At 47.1% G+C, this 15,362-nt stretch overlaps 1 protein-coding gene across 1 annotated transcript; it reads left to right on the top strand.

The window, feature by feature from the left end:
- The first annotated feature begins 923 nt into the window (after positions 1–923).
- On the top strand, positions 924–14,866 carry LOC135385409 (probable glycerol-3-phosphate dehydrogenase, mitochondrial). Its single transcript, XM_064614705.1, has 8 exons — positions 924–1,027; positions 3,100–3,712; positions 4,268–4,843; positions 5,504–5,775; positions 11,240–11,500; positions 12,506–12,790; positions 12,854–13,112; positions 14,653–14,866. Exons 2-8 carry the CDS (start codon positions 3,107–3,109, stop codon positions 14,782–14,784), a joined length of 2,391 nt encoding a protein of 796 aa, XP_064470775.1. The 5' UTR covers positions 924–1,027; positions 3,100–3,106; the 3' UTR covers positions 14,785–14,866.
- The last annotated feature ends 496 nt before the right edge of the window (positions 14,867–15,362 follow it).

Raw genomic sequence — 15,362 nt, 5'->3', positions numbered from 1 at the left:
ACGACAGCTGAAAGCACAGTTTTGAATCACTGACTCTTAATTGTTACGTCACGTCGCTGAAACAATCAGGCTTTGTATCTAGGTGGTATTGCCTAAGAGCGCTCCACGAAAGCATACAATTTAATATGATTCAGCGTCAGGTAAGCCTGGAAATTGCTGCTGTATGGTACCCATGTGTCCTCTTGCAACTACTTTTCATCCTGCTCATGCCGGAGATGAGTAGGGAATTCAGCATACTTAACTTGTTTCAGCCGTTCCAGTGGCTTTTCTCGTGCCTATGGGTTCTTCACACGCACGTTCAGTTGTTCATTTTAATACCCGTACAAACGGTTATTAAGCCTTAGATTTATGAGTCGAACTCGATGGGCTTCGCCCTTGCAGTGCAAAGTTCCTACTGAGCAATGCCAGCCGTCAAGAAATTTTACCGCCATGCCAACCGCGACAACTATGGCAACTTTACGCATGCTTAATTGGACTAACATGCATTTACAGTTGCCACTTCCTGCATAAATTCCAAGAATGTGTCGTCATACAAGACGTCGATTATCTGTTAACCAAGTGCTCTCGATGTGGCAGCGAGATAAAGCATTTTGCAGACTCCTTCAGCTTGGTCACTCGGCCACTGCTGTTGGCCTCTCCGGGCACTAACTGCCGGGATTTCATACTTTCGAGAAACTTCATCTGGAGACTGATCCCAGGACATATACCCTATAGATGAACCGATACAACCTTTAGTCGTGTTGGTACGCTATGCCTTTTATGGAAAGGGAACGAAGCATTTATCTTCGTTACGACTACCATCCGTGCTTTGTGCTTTGTTCTTTGTTGTTGTTTGTAGCATTCTCGCAACGTAAAGCCCCGAATTATTATTATTATTGTTTGTAGCACCATTTTCTTGTGCTTTCGTTTCATTCCTCGAGGAGGAAGAAGATTCATCGTGCCGGTTTTTCCACGTTCTGTTACGGCGAACGTGACAAGTGACAATAGGTTAGGTCGCGAACACATCGAGAAAGCCAAACACAATAAGGTAAGCACAGCAGTCCTCCGGAAACATTGCATCCTTGTTTTAAAGTCGCAGCTAGAGAATCAACTACAGAAATTCCGTAACGGTCACGATATTTCGCTGACGTTTGACCTTGTTGCTGCCTCAACGACAGAGGAATCCACACAGGGAATTGAAACGTTTTATTGCAACCTCGGAATAGGAGAACTCCCAAGACTACCATGCGCATGTCGATCAATTTTGAACGGACGGCGTTTCATTTACGGGTTCTGCGGGATATCTTAGATGGGATCTTATTGCGTGCTATCCTTTTGCTTCCTTGTGAGCCTTCGAGGTCAGATATTCGTAAATGCCTATTTGTGGACAAAGCGCAACAGGCATTCCAGCGGCAAATGGATCCTGTTGCAAGCCTGTTTTCAAAAGGCGACATGCCTCTGGTGCGGCTGTGTCTGCGGTTCGTTATCGAACTTCGGCATGTGCGGCATTAAGCTTCAAAATTCGTTCGATGTAACTACACGAGAGTCGTGTGGCAGGCTAGATGGTATATAATACTTAATTGTAATCCAAGCAGCCAAGGGTTCACACGGGACAAGGAAGAAAAACAGTTGGTGTATGCGCGTGCGTGCGTGCGTGTTTTTTCTTCCTTGTCCCGTGTTAGCCTGCCTGCTTGGATGACAGTTCAGAGTAACGCGGTACGGGGCCCCGCAAGGCTCCCTGTCGACCACGACCAAAACTGAAAAACAAAAAACAAAAACAACAACTAGAAAATTGAGAGAAAGAGTATGTTTTGCTGAAAATAAACAGCTTGTACACGTTCGGATAAACTGCTCAGACACTTTGGGAGCTATAGAAGAGAGCGGTTTGTGTTGTCCTCATATTGGAATGCCTGTAATGCGTGGCAATAAATAATGAATGGGGAATAAAGGCAAGGAAATAAGTTACTCGGCGTAACTTAGATGAGGAAATGTTTGCTATGTGCTCAATTTTTCTAGATTCAAATTAGATTAGATTCCCTTGAACCGCCAGGCTCCTGTAGCTATACTATGTCGCTTCCATTGGATTCGTGACGAGTGGTTCGGTGGTGGCTGTCCGTCAAAACGTCTCTGGCGCTAGGGATCATATCAATATCCGCACAGCCTTGGGCTCCCATTGGTCATTCGACACGATTGGCAATGGAACATAGTTCAAATCCCGACAAAACTTTACTGAACACCGATGTGGCGTATATCTTCACCGGAGCGACACCTTTGCAGCAAATCTGGGCAGATATACTAAGACAAGTGACTGGATATTCCTTGCACGTCTGAGTGTGTCCACTTCAGTTTGCTGGTAATAGGGTGTCGTTCCTGTGAAGAAATATGTCGCTCGGTGTTCCGTAAATTTTTGTCGGGACCTGTACCACGATCAGGAAAAACACCCGTACCGCCCCCAAACACCAGACTACCGCGTGGACAAAGCTATTAATCAGGTGTAACACAGGGATAAAATGCAAGCGAGCTTGCGTAAGTTAGCTGTCTGTAACATTACCCTGGGTCTGGGGTGCAGGGAGACCAGGCATACATAAAGTGGACAGGGCAAACCAGCAATCTAGACTGAATTGTTGGTTTGACTAACATTACTGGTTTGAGCATTCGTCCTGTCCACTGTATGTGGGATGCCCCTGCACAAGAGATCAGGGTAGTGTCACACACACAGCTATTAATGAGACCAGTGGCGTGGTGTCGTGCTTCGAGCTCGCGGACAGAACTGCTATACCATACCACGGGATACGCGCCGGCGACCTCGGTGCTCTAGTCTACCGGTTTGATGTGTGCTAAAACTATTTTCGTCTGAACCTTCGGCCAACATAATACCCGAAAGTAAATGTCCATCACAGCAGGAAAATACAGCCGTACACAGCCGTACACAGTAGTTAAAATCTTCACGTCGACTACTTCCCATTCGACAAGCACAGGAACTTGATGAGTGCTTGCAGGAATTTAACGTCTCAAGTGAATAGCCATATGATTCGCGCGGCAGCTGCTCTGCACAAAATGTGATCCCGAAAATTCTACGCATTTCTGTGTAATATCACTCCTTTGTGAAAACAAACGTAGGCAGACCATGGCTCTACAGGCCATTGCCAGAGTTAGCACTGTAGCCGCCGGAACGGGGGCCATTCTCTACGCCCTCACCAGTCCTACCGAAACACTCTTCGCCGGTCAAACTTCACAGCAGCGACTGTCACCACCTGCGTCGTCACTAGAACCACAGCCGGCTTCCCACCAGCACCTTCCCACACGAGCAGAGCAAATTGGCAAACTACGAACAGTTCCAGAGTTCGACGTGCTCATCGTTGGCGGTGGTGCCATAGCGTGCGGCATAGCTGTCGACGCGGCGGCAAGAGGGCTTCTGACTGCGCTCGTCGACATTGGAGACTTTGGCAGCGGTGCATCGACACGGGGAACGAAGCTCTTGCCTGCCACTCCCCGAGGCTACCAGGAGCCAATGGTCGCGTTCCACATGAAGCTATTTCGTGGAAACAAAACAATGATTGAAGAAAGAAGTGCGATGTTCAACAATGCGCCGCACCTTTGTTACCGCATACCTATTGTGATTCCTGTGTATGACTGGAAGAAAGCTATTCAAATGTGGATCTACTTCAAAACTCATTGGTATGTCTTCAGGGATCCGCCACTGAGCAAGTCACAGTGGGTTAGTAAACCTAAGGTAGGTACAAAGCACAAAGTGCACAAGTGCTTCACCGGACCAACGCGTGTTTTCCTTTGTTGGTTAGCGAGTAAAAGTTTCGGGTCAGAAAGGCTTGGTGTGAGATGGTGAGGTATGATACCCTTAGAGCCAACCATAACACTGCATGATACCGTTATCGTTACCGTTGTCACTTATGATTTAAGGAAAGCGGGGCGTACGCCCTTATGTGGCCAAGAAATGCGAAGCGTGTCAAAAAGGCGTGCGCCTCCTATTTTCAAGAAATCGCGGAAAGAACCATATCGTTCAGAATAATATGGTTAGCTGGAAGTGCTTTTAGGCTCCATGGTAACTGAGCTTGATGCCCGTCGCAGTATCGTAAAGGTCCTGGTTGTAGCGGTACCCGGACTCCGTAAACAAATTTGTGCATTTCTATAGTACAGGAACAAGGAGCAACAAGCCTCCTTGACTCCACATTCCATCTGTAGCACCGATCGATGGCCACGATGTTTTGTACCTCTGACTGTACCCTTCAAGGTCCTTGGAGGACTTCAAGTGTTACCTCGTCTTTTCCAGATACTACGGACGTTCCCGCTCCTGAAAAAGGAAAACTTGCGCGGAGCGATTATTATACACGATGCCTTGATTGACGACATCCGCATGAATATCACGCTCGTGCTTACTGCCGCCCGTCTCGGAGCTGTGGTCGCCAACTACGTTGGTGTTCAAAGATTCCTCAAGGACAACATGAACCGTACCACCGGCGCAATAGTTCGGGACGAAGTCTCGGGTAGCGCCTGGGCCATCAATGCGAAATGTGTCATCAATGCAACGGGCAACAATGTTGACATACTGCGTTCAATGGATGGTAATAGCATACAGCCCATCACCAATCCCATACTCAGCACATACCTAGTCTTGCCAAAGTACTACGGTCACATCTCCACGGGAATAATGTTCACGCACCGTCAAGCCCCAGCGGAGACTGTCATTTTATCGACGCCATTCCGTGTTGGAAACCTGGTGGCTGGTGCTCACAGGAAACTGGAGCGAACCGACACTAATATTCCTTCTGTGAAGGACATTGCTGGACTTCTTCAGGACTGGAATGATGTCACAGACAGCAGTCTCGCCATGGCTGACCTCAGTGAGGTAGGAGCCTATTGCATAGGCGCACGTTGTAGCGTTTCCCTTATTGGTGTCCGATGACGGTACCCCCTCGGCAGGACACACACTGTATGCACGTCGTGCGTGAGGCATCGACTGTACTGTGTTGAATACCGGTTACCGCCTGGCTTAAACGCCGGTAGGCATCTTATTGCAATCCAGAAGTGTGCCAGCGCGTGCAGTTCCTTTCCACTGCACAAATAGGGCTGTTCCAGTACAAAAGTGGTGATATCACCCGTGTGTAGGCTTATTGCGCATTTTTGACCGAAGACGTACTCTAGGGGACACGATTGTCTAAAATCAACATTTTGTGGTGTATCGCATCCCAAATCTTTAGGTGTTGCAAGACTATTTCTTTCGAGTAGTAAACACGTGCTGCACACGGTCCACCTTCAAATACAATACGCACAACACTTTCAAGCGCAACCGAGGTGATATGGGACGGTGAAGTACTGACAGGCGATTTTAGCTACCCGTGTCCCCAACAGTACCTCACGAAGTCCTTGTAGTGGAACATTGTTTTACATTAGTAGTCAACTATTGGTACAATTATGCTATTTCGCGATAAGCAATTCCTTTCGGACTGCCCTCAGCACCGCCATGCCTACGACATTCCCAGATAATTAAATCATATTGTTCCTTTAGGTCCTTTCTGCTTGGAATACAGTCACATCAGTGCAGGTCTCACACACTGGGCGCGAAAAGCCTATGATTGAAGTCAGCCCAAGCGGTATTGTGAGCATAGCCGGTGGAGCATGGAACGATTACCGCCATCTCTCGGAGACGGTGCTCGACACCGCTATTTCCAGTTGCCCAAGCCTCGTTCCCAAATCCCCTTGCAACACCAAGTCGCTAAAACTGCTCGGAAGCGCTAATTGGATGCCTACGTTGTACATACAACTCATCAAGAAATATAAGTAAGCTGCCTTAGGTATATTCACGTAGGAATTGGATGTACAGCACAGCAATGTGTACACGAAGTTGAGAACGATGTGATATGTCGGTCCAGACCAATCAGGTCTGAGTATGCGGGCGCGTGTGACAGATGCGAAACGCAATAACTCATTCTCGCACAATGCATAGCTCGCTTCAAATACCGACAAATAACTTTCGCACGTTTGTATGTGTAGTCAGCTCACTTAATATGTAAACAGGTAAATGTCTTAATATAACTGGGCACGCGTCGCGCAAATGCGACACATAATCGACGACACAAACAAAGCGTTCTAGTGCCTGCTGATAACGGACGCGTCCGAGAAAAGGTCCATCGATGGTTTTGGACTGGAGACAAGAACTGTCTTTGATTCGTCAAAAAGTGCACGGAGCAGTGTAAAGAAGTGCAAATGGGGTACACGACAACTTGTGTCCTCGTTCGACTACACCAGGCCTCAAGAAAAGTGTAAGCCTCAGATCGTTTGTCATGCACTTCTGCACAGGGGTCGAAACCGGAACTGAACCGCAATCGAAAACCGCAAAAAAAAAACGTTATTTTTTGCCGAACCGAACCGTAAACATTTTTTCTCTCCCCTTGAACGAACCGGAACTGAACCGAAAAAATATGGTGCGGTAGCCGGTTCGCCAGACGGCAAAAATGCCCATACCTTCCCACTGGGCTGCCGCGCACCAGCTCCCTGCATCGCTCCGAACCTTGCCGAATTCATACAGCGCACAAATTGATAAACCAACAAATAGTGAGTCCGTGCAACTCCTACAGCCTCACCTCCAAAGGGTTCACCACATCCATTTTTGTGACTCGAGGTGTAAAAAAAAAGATGTGCTACACGACAGCTACACTTTGCATTGTTGCCTCGGCTGCTTCCTTCCATTCAGCGTCGCAGTGTGAACGCGACATAAATTTTAATAGTTCACAGTGACATACACAAGTAACGCAGACCTCTAGCGACCACGGGAAAGAGGTTGGCGTGTGGTCCAGAGCATGGAGGAAGGAAATACAGGAGCAGCCTCTCTCCCTCTTTTCAACGGGGAGCAGCGTGCCGGCCTGGGCATGGGACTTTGGGATATTCCTATCTACCATGTGACCGCTTTCTTCTCTTTTTGCTTTAGAAATTGGCGATAGCCTTTTGCAATGGGGGTTCAATGGCATGCTATGGGCACTGTGCGCTAGAGTTTTCTATCGACGGCAGTGGCCCCTCGAGGGGAAACGCGGCGTAATGCCCTGGTACCAGCCAGCAGCGTCTAGCAGTGCTGTGCTAGTTTCGTCGTTCGAAAAGAGCGATTTGAAGCTGCCTGCATAGAAAGCCAAAGGAGAAGACAAAATGGAAACTATTTCTATGTGGTAATCTGCCACGACAACCAAGTTACTGTGAAAGAGAGGCAACTTGCCGTAAAGTTTTCGTCCTTCTCGCTGTATCGTCCCGCCGATCCCGTATTTGAGAGAGCGCTTTCACGGCAATCCACCCAACGTGCCGCTCAAATCCGTTGTTTCAAACTTAGAACTCATTCCTTGCATTTAGTATATTTGTCAATGACCAGTTGAGCATCACGATGCGGACTTATAGCACAGCAACTGACATGAAAAAGTTGCCAATGAACATCGTGGAGCTTGGCTAAAATTAGTGTCTGCCATATGTCGTACAGTATTTATCTCTTTTACTTGGACCCTAATTTTGCGGCGTGTCGGCCAAGACTGGATTTGGACCTCGTCTTCCTTCAATATAAAGCTTGCATGCGAACACAGGGAGTTATTTGTCCTCCCCGAGCTGCGTTTCGCAAGCCGTCATCATTTTATGTAGGTGCATTCTGTCCCTATGATCTTATTATCGTTGCCAAATCTTGTGATCTCGGTTTACAAGTGGTTCTTTGCTCCTTCCTATTCGTCCGCGCGCACACACGCAAACACACACAAAAGTAATCATGCGTTTGTCGAACAGCAACCTCACTGTTTCTTCTTAATTATTGTCATTCTTTTTTTAGCATAGTTTATGTTTTGTGTTTCTTTTGCGTGATATTTCTGGCTGCTTCTATGTCGCAATTTGCGACAATGTGTCTGATGCGCTATGTTCACCTATACTAAGCCCACTGTGGTCGTTGTTTAGCACTAATAAAATATTATTATCATTACATATCCAGTTTCAAACAAAAACACGCCTTATTTATATCCTGAAACAATCTTGATTGATTGACTGATTGATTTTTATTGCTATGACTTTGCATCAAATGCAGGCACAAAGGGCTAAAAGGGAATCCGACTTGAGCGATGGAAGATTGGGAATAATTTGACTAAGGAACTTATTCTGACAGTGCATCATCACGTCAACGGATTATGCATAAGAAAGAAACGAGAATGTTTTTTCCGCTATCTTCGTAGTGTATATTCCAATTTTTTGTTGACTGTATTATTGTGAATTCTTCAGTGCGAGATTTCCGTCCTCATAGCGCAGGTACTGGACGTAGCTAGTCTGTGATGTATAGTCTATAATTGGTAGTCCCTTGTGGATAAATATGCACTTAACTTCACGTAAATACGGGCCGCGAATACTACACGCTTGTTTGCGCTACACACTGTGTCACACATTGTGCATAGACACATAATGTTCCACGTGCAAAAGGCTTCCCCATCGCATACATTTTACGTGACAAACCACTTCCACACAAGTAGTCTCACGGGTTAATGAGTCCAAAGCCCCAAAGCCGATATATAAAATTCGGGAAAACACCCGTACGCACCAAAGCTACATACGCGAAGGCGCCGATACGGCGTCAGTACCAGACCGTTACGCGCGAAATCGCCACGGGTGGCGCTGTCGACCAAGCGACCGCAGCGTCCTCTCGCTAGTGCACGGTGCCCATAGGCCATTTCCCAGCACTTTTCGGTAAAGTAAGGGATGAACTGCATGCCTGCATGTATGATCTGCTGTCAACTGCATGGTTCTTTGTACAGTGCTGCACAAAAGTTTACGGAACACGCTCCGGCACATTCCTTCCGCGGGGTGACACACTAGCAACGAATGTGACCGCACTGACTTGTGCCTACGTAACCTAGTCACCTGTTTGCAAGTCCGTACCATACGCTGCTAGCGTGTCACTCTAAGGGAGGAATGCGCCGGAGCGTGTTCCGTAAATTTTTGTCGAGCGGTTTTCCTATGAAGTGCAGAGAGTAAGAGGAAGGAAGGAAGAGCAAGCCATCGCCGGAACCTGATACTACCTTTCACATGTGGTACACTAATTAGCACAGCACACATAAACCGGTTCGAACCGATTAATATCGGTTCGAACCGTTATTTTGGTTGCGCTGAACCCGAACCGAACCGATAACCTTGAATCGGAACTTGAACCGAACCCCCAAAAATAACGGTTTCGAGCCCCGCTGAAGTTCTGCACTGTGCCTCAACATTTGAGCAACTGTTGTCGTATAAAACAATAATAATAATGGTGCCCGTGATGTTCCACGTAAGGTTTCTCTGGCTATAGCATGGCGCAAAGCTGCACGTGCAGCAGTGTAGGACTGCGGATAATTTCGACCCGCTGGGGTTCTTTTGACGTCCACTGGAAATCTCAGCACCACGGCACACACTGTGCTAGAAGCAACGTTTACCTCCCCCACATTGCTACCGTCCTCGGCCGTGTTTGAACCCGCGATCTTGAGCTCATCATGCCAACACGTTGCCGACTGAGCTGCCGAGGAGGCTTGTTTAATTTACTCTAAAAGCAACCATATCGCTGTGATACGACAACGCCTGCAACCGCAACTATACCCTATTTACGTCGTCTGCTCCACGGTGCTCGAAACATATATTACACAGCCATTGGAGGAGGTGCAGCACTTCCGAGAACTCGTGCTACACTCCCGCCGCACTTTTTCCAGTCGAACGCGGGTCGAGTGTATGGGTTGAAGCCTCCCAGTCAGCTTTAACCCTACCGTGGGTGCTCTAATAGCCAAAAGCCGTTCCCTTAGGTCAAACAAGAATGACTCGGACTCAAGAGATGTGACTTACATGGTTTAATCCTTGCCGCCAAAGCACACAGCCTGATTGTCTCTCCCGTTGTTTTTCCCCCGTGTCCCTTCTCCTCCTGGGGTCCTCCCTTGACCTTGGGGACTTGCGGTCGCCCAAGGCCAGTACGGAGCGTTAGCCTCCTACGAGGGTACCAGGCAGGACCCCACAAGTGTTGTACAAAGGCTGCACCACCGCTGATTCGAATGCGGTTACTTTCACGGTTTGCACTACTTCACTGACTGTAGCTCAATTAAGGCAGCTCACACTGATTGCGTGGCGTTCTCATACGTCATTGGTAGGGGCACAGATATGCAACGGCACATGCACCTCGTGCGACCGGGCACCGCACAGGCCCTCCAGTACCTATTACAGCCGGGTTCTAGCTTCTGCGCCAGACCACCGATGAACTTCGAACATTCATGAAGTAGCCATGCCCTCATGTGTAACATACACACATACGTAAGGCAACCGAAGGCCTCCCTGCCGCGTCAGTATAGCATATTACCGTGCGAATGTCGTAACGCGGCTGTCGGTGCCTAAAACTTCGAAGGACATCTGTGGTAAATGTAATTTCTCTATCGTCTTGGTATTCCATAGGTCATCGTAGACCTGAAATCTCGCAATATTACTATGAATATGGAAGCCTCCGCGAAGTAACATCGCACATGCAGTGCTCCACATAACGCACGTACGTACGCACAACGTACCTGCTTTCTCTTAAACAGTGTTTGTAATCGAAACTTGTGGTACTACACTGTACAAGGGCTATTTTGGTGAGATGACCCACGAGCGCAAATCTGGTTGGGTGGATAAAAAATGGATATCGACTTGGAGCACTTAGAGCTATTAGTCATTCAGCAGTCGCTTGGAGTTGAGGAATATGATGAAAAATTAACGCGTTATGCGAGCTCTCACCTCGTTTGAATGTCATTCTAAAAACTATGTCGAAAAGAATTTGTCGGGCATGGGTAAACCCCCGCGTGGGACATCTTATCAGGAAGTCGTAATGGACAAGGAAGGAGGAACAACCCTCGCTAAGGAAGCACTCAAGAATCCAACTATGTAGGGAGGGCTTCATCGAAGTCCCCTATGAGACAATAGGTTTGGATTGAAGACTCCCTCACCTGGGATTTCCTCGAAGTTTTACCACGTCCTAGAAGGGCAAATTTCACCAGTCACTGTAGCTCTAAAGTTTGTAACTTGCTCAAGCTATTTTTTACCTACTGCACAACGTCACTGACATCAATTACTGTAAATTTTACAATGTAAATCTTACACCAGCCATGGGCACACAATCACACACACATCGCGCATCCAAATCGCTTCCACAAACATCAACTCATCATCATTATACTATATCATGTGGCTTATTATTGCACCGACTTCGACAACCACGATACTGAATGTAGGAGCACTATCTCTCTAGGCTGCCAACCGACATAGCGAAGCACCTAACGGATCTCTACGGCGACGAGGCGCATCATGTAGCACGGATAGCAGTCAACACCTGGAAGGGTAAAAGATCGCAGAGTCCCGGCCAGGTACTTGTGGCTGGTCTAACATTCATCGAAGCTGAGGTGCGGCACGCTGTGCGTCGTGAGTACGCCATCACTGCTGTAGACGTCATCGCAAGGCGCTTAGGCGCGGCCTTTGAGGATGCTTATGCTGCAGAGACGATGCTGCCACGGTAGGTTCCACACACTGTCCATCCATGCGCAATGGCTAGCGATCAGCCACTGCTGCACGTTCAGTAGGCATCAACTGACACATACGTGCACCAGCACGTGACAGAAATGCAACCGCGTGATTTGTGATCTAGAGACGGCCTCTGTGTGGCGAAGGGATATCCGGTGTGCGAAGGGTTTGGGGAATGAGAAGCATTTGAGGCCAGTAAGCAGTTCGTGAACGTAGTCATCGCAGCATCGTACGGTGTACTAGGCTTGTATCGTCAAAGACAATATGTCCGTAGCAGTAACATTAGACAACCATTTTACCACTGGTATAGTACGACTAAGACTACAACCTTACTGTTCATTTCTTTCCCATAACTGTTCCAAAATTATCGGAATCAGTCCTCACAGGAGGAAGTGACCATGCATATGCGACGCGAACGTAGGATCGGGCCCGGTATCTCATCGTGCAAGGTCGTTTACTGCACTGTTAAAAAAAATAAATAAAGAATTCAGTAATTTTACTCGCAAGTGACTGTAAACTTCGTTGCCGGTATATGTGCCGTAACCTATATAGTCATTGCAAAATAATCGTTCGCAGTGCACCATTGCACAGCTCCCATAAGCGTAACTTATACCACTTACATTAGAGGGGTATTAAACGCCAAAGGCCTCTCCGGAACTGTAGAGTGTGTACTCCAAATTGATTTTGTGCTAGGTATATGGGCAAGAGTTAGCCGTCACTTCTGCAGTAAAATTACGGAAACTTTTCTTACGATGTCGTAGGTAGTGTTTGAAGGCAGAACGCGTTCGATGGGGAATGGAACGGACGGGTCCTGGTCACGCGTTATTGCAAACGTTAGTTTTGGAACGTAAATATCGGCTGAACGGTTCACCTTTGTGGCACGCATGACTAATGTCGCTCGCGGATACAACAATCTCAGCCTTCGTCGCTGGTCAGGCCTTGCTGACCGTTGAGGACCGGAGGACATTCACAAAAGCTTCTCACATTTTCGTTCTAGAGTCATAGAAATAATGGCTGAAGAACTGGACTGGAATCTGGAAACACGTGAGAAGGAATTCAACGCAGCTCTTAAGTTTCTCGAAGAGGAGATGGCTCTCTCCATATGCCGTCCACGCCGGAAACAATTAGCCTTCGTATTGAACACGAACGAATACAGCCGCCTCGTCAAGCTGTTTACATTCTTGGACAAAGATGGAGATGGCTTGGTGCACTTGAAAACTCTGCGTCCTTTCATACTACGAGAGCGTTTCCATCCTGAGAACGTACTTGGCATTCTGATGAGGTAATGCGTGGTCGCGCACTGTATAGCATATAGACACCAGTAAGCATGACCTGCACGTTGCAGATGCATCGTAAACATAGCTACTGTGGACGACCCTATGGAATACATCATGACTGACTATTACGTTCCCAAGCTATATCGGGCATCTTTTAAGAGCGGGTACACGAAAGGCATCGAGCTGTACGACCAAAGGATGCATGATCTAGCCACATCGGGAGACCTCAGCAATGCGGTGCTGGAAGCGATCTTGACGGAGATGGAGGATTCCACTAGAGGGTCCATGGAACTTGGAGATTTCCTTCTCTTCATGAACAGCCTTAAGGTTGGTGTCGCACATGCAGAAACTATTTTACTAGGCACGCAGAGGGACGACACGAACTCTTGTGTGCCCAGACTTAGGCTTTTACATAATGGAGTTCTTCCACCAGCTTGCCTGCATATACGCCACCTTGTCTGTTTTATTAGAATAGTCCATTGTCCACCTGAACAGGAGCAGTATATAAATGGCATGTTGAACAAACTAAAGTGCACGTCCGGACGAACATTTTCACAGTTAGATTAAACAAAATTTAGCCTCGTTTATTGCGATAGATAAAGCTCTGAGTATTCGCCATAGTTGGAAATTTGCATCGTATGGCAGTTGATATTTCAGTGGCGTTTATACGGTGCTGCATACCTGTCTATACTCTTCTATCCCTCGCTCAGTGTCCCTGCGACATTGGGGTGCCGTGTAATATTTGCAACTGCACTGTTAGAAGAAAAGGTGTATAAAAGGTATATAAAAAAAGTACAAATGAGGTCTAAAGTAGCATATTTACATACTTGATTACCACTGTCTATACCCTGTTTAAACCACGCGTAACGTATAGATCACTGAGAACCTTCCACGGCAGCTGAGGGGCAGCGTTTTGTATACCTTTCCTTCCGCGAAGTGTGGAATCGCATTAATTTGTGGCGGTGACGATATAAACTCAGTTAAATATGGTGCCATTCTAATTACGGTGGGTAGTGACATCTGGAAACCTATTATTTTTTCCAAATAACTAACTCCTCACTTTGCGCTTCCCGGGCGAAGGATGGCCTCCACCATGCGTATATAGTCGCTGCGCGTTGTACATGTATCTGTTCTCCAGGAAATACCAACTGCTCCTGGAAATATTTTTCCTACTATTCGTTGGTGCTGCTTGTTGGTTGCCAATTTGATGCTAATTGCATCTATTGCTATTTCTTTCGCCTACGATTCATGTCCATGTTTTGTGAGATTTTAGTTCAAGCGTGCATATATATATCCAGGTATTTTCTTGTTTCGTTACCGTTCATTTTGTCCGTTTTTCTTTAGTTTGTGGCACACCCACTTGGATATGACGCTGAAACAAATCGAATATTAGCGTTTACCACAAGTGTAAGACAGTCTTCGAAATACACCCTCAAGGAGGTATATGTTTGCACCCTGAGGTGTAAATAATATACCTTAACGGAGGTATAAACATATTCTACACTGCGGAAGGTTACACCTTCCCGTTTACACCTCAAAAGGTATGCGCCCTGGGACAAGCCGTTTATATATACCCGGAAACTTTATTTTTATAACAGTGTAGCTGCGAACAGTCATGCCCCCAATGTGCCCCAGGCTGAAGCTGCCAAACACATACCGATAACAAACTGTCGCGTTTGTTGTCGAACTCCTGTTTTCATTTTCTTTGTTTTCTCTGTACAGCTTCGTTGATCGAGTTTGTTTCGGTGTTCTCAGGTGTTTTCCCCATTACATATTACGACAGGTTTTTGTGATCTTTTCTTCTTCTTTTTTATGTACGGTTAGCTAGTTGCTTCGTTGTCGCGTCTGTACTAATATTTCTTCGAAGGCATCCCTAATGCGGCAGCGGAAAGTCTTCAAGGCCAGAGCTCGCCAAGTCGACCAGGAATCTCTTCCGTCGTCTCCCCTGCCAGGGATGCACGTTGACGAAAATGAACCCACCGCGGAACTGGACAGCTGACTTGCTACCTCTTCACTGGAGATTGTACGACGTGGAAATCGCGATTACTGTCCGAATAAAAATTAAAATTACGTTCAAGATATTTTCGAGTGTGTCGCCATGTTAATAATTTATTGGAAAGCATTACGTAAATCCTGAGAAGGTGGCACAAAATTCCGCACCAATAAATCCCCGAGTGCTGAGCCTGGGCATTCTGCGGAATTTCACCCGCATGTACCCCCATTTTGTTAGGTACCACCAAACCATGGGCAACATCAACTTATAGAAGGGGCAAGCTAGAGTCACTAAATATGCTACGCTTCAGAGTAGCGACACTGAGGCAAAAAGAGCCGCCATGTTGTTTCGGATGACCTCCAGCCCCACCTCTATTTTGGCAGTAGAAATAGATGAAGGTGAAGTTCAGCAGTGGAAGACGATAACACTTCGAAGAGCGCTAAATGGATGGCGCTGGAGGTCATCCGAAACAACATGGCATCTCAGTGTCGATACTCTGAAGCGTAGCTTATTTAGTGACTCTAGGGCAAGCGGAGGCCGTTTCCCCTTCCCCCTCGGAGCTTCAGGCTCACTTGTGAAAAAAA

Source organism: Ornithodoros turicata, chromosome 2, assembly GCF_037126465.1.
Source record: "Ornithodoros turicata isolate Travis chromosome 2, ASM3712646v1, whole genome shotgun sequence".
NCBI lineage: Eukaryota > Metazoa > Arthropoda > Arachnida > Ixodida > Argasidae > Ornithodoros > Ornithodoros turicata.
This window is presented reverse-complemented; position numbering and strand designations above follow the sequence as displayed.

Excerpts from the sequence above, each read along its gene's own strand:
- LOC135385409 (XM_064614705.1), top strand. The coding sequence starts at position 3,107 with ATGGCTCTACAGGCCATTGCCAGAGTTAGCACTGTAGCCGCCGGAACG. Across the intron at positions 5,776-11,239 it reads CAACTCATCAAGAAATATAA|GCTGCCAACCGACATAGCGA; the intron begins GTAAGCTGCCTT and ends CTATCTCTCTAG. Across the intron at positions 11,501-12,505 it reads GCAGAGACGATGCTGCCACG|AGTCATAGAAATAATGGCTG; the intron begins GTAGGTTCCACA and ends TTTTCGTTCTAG.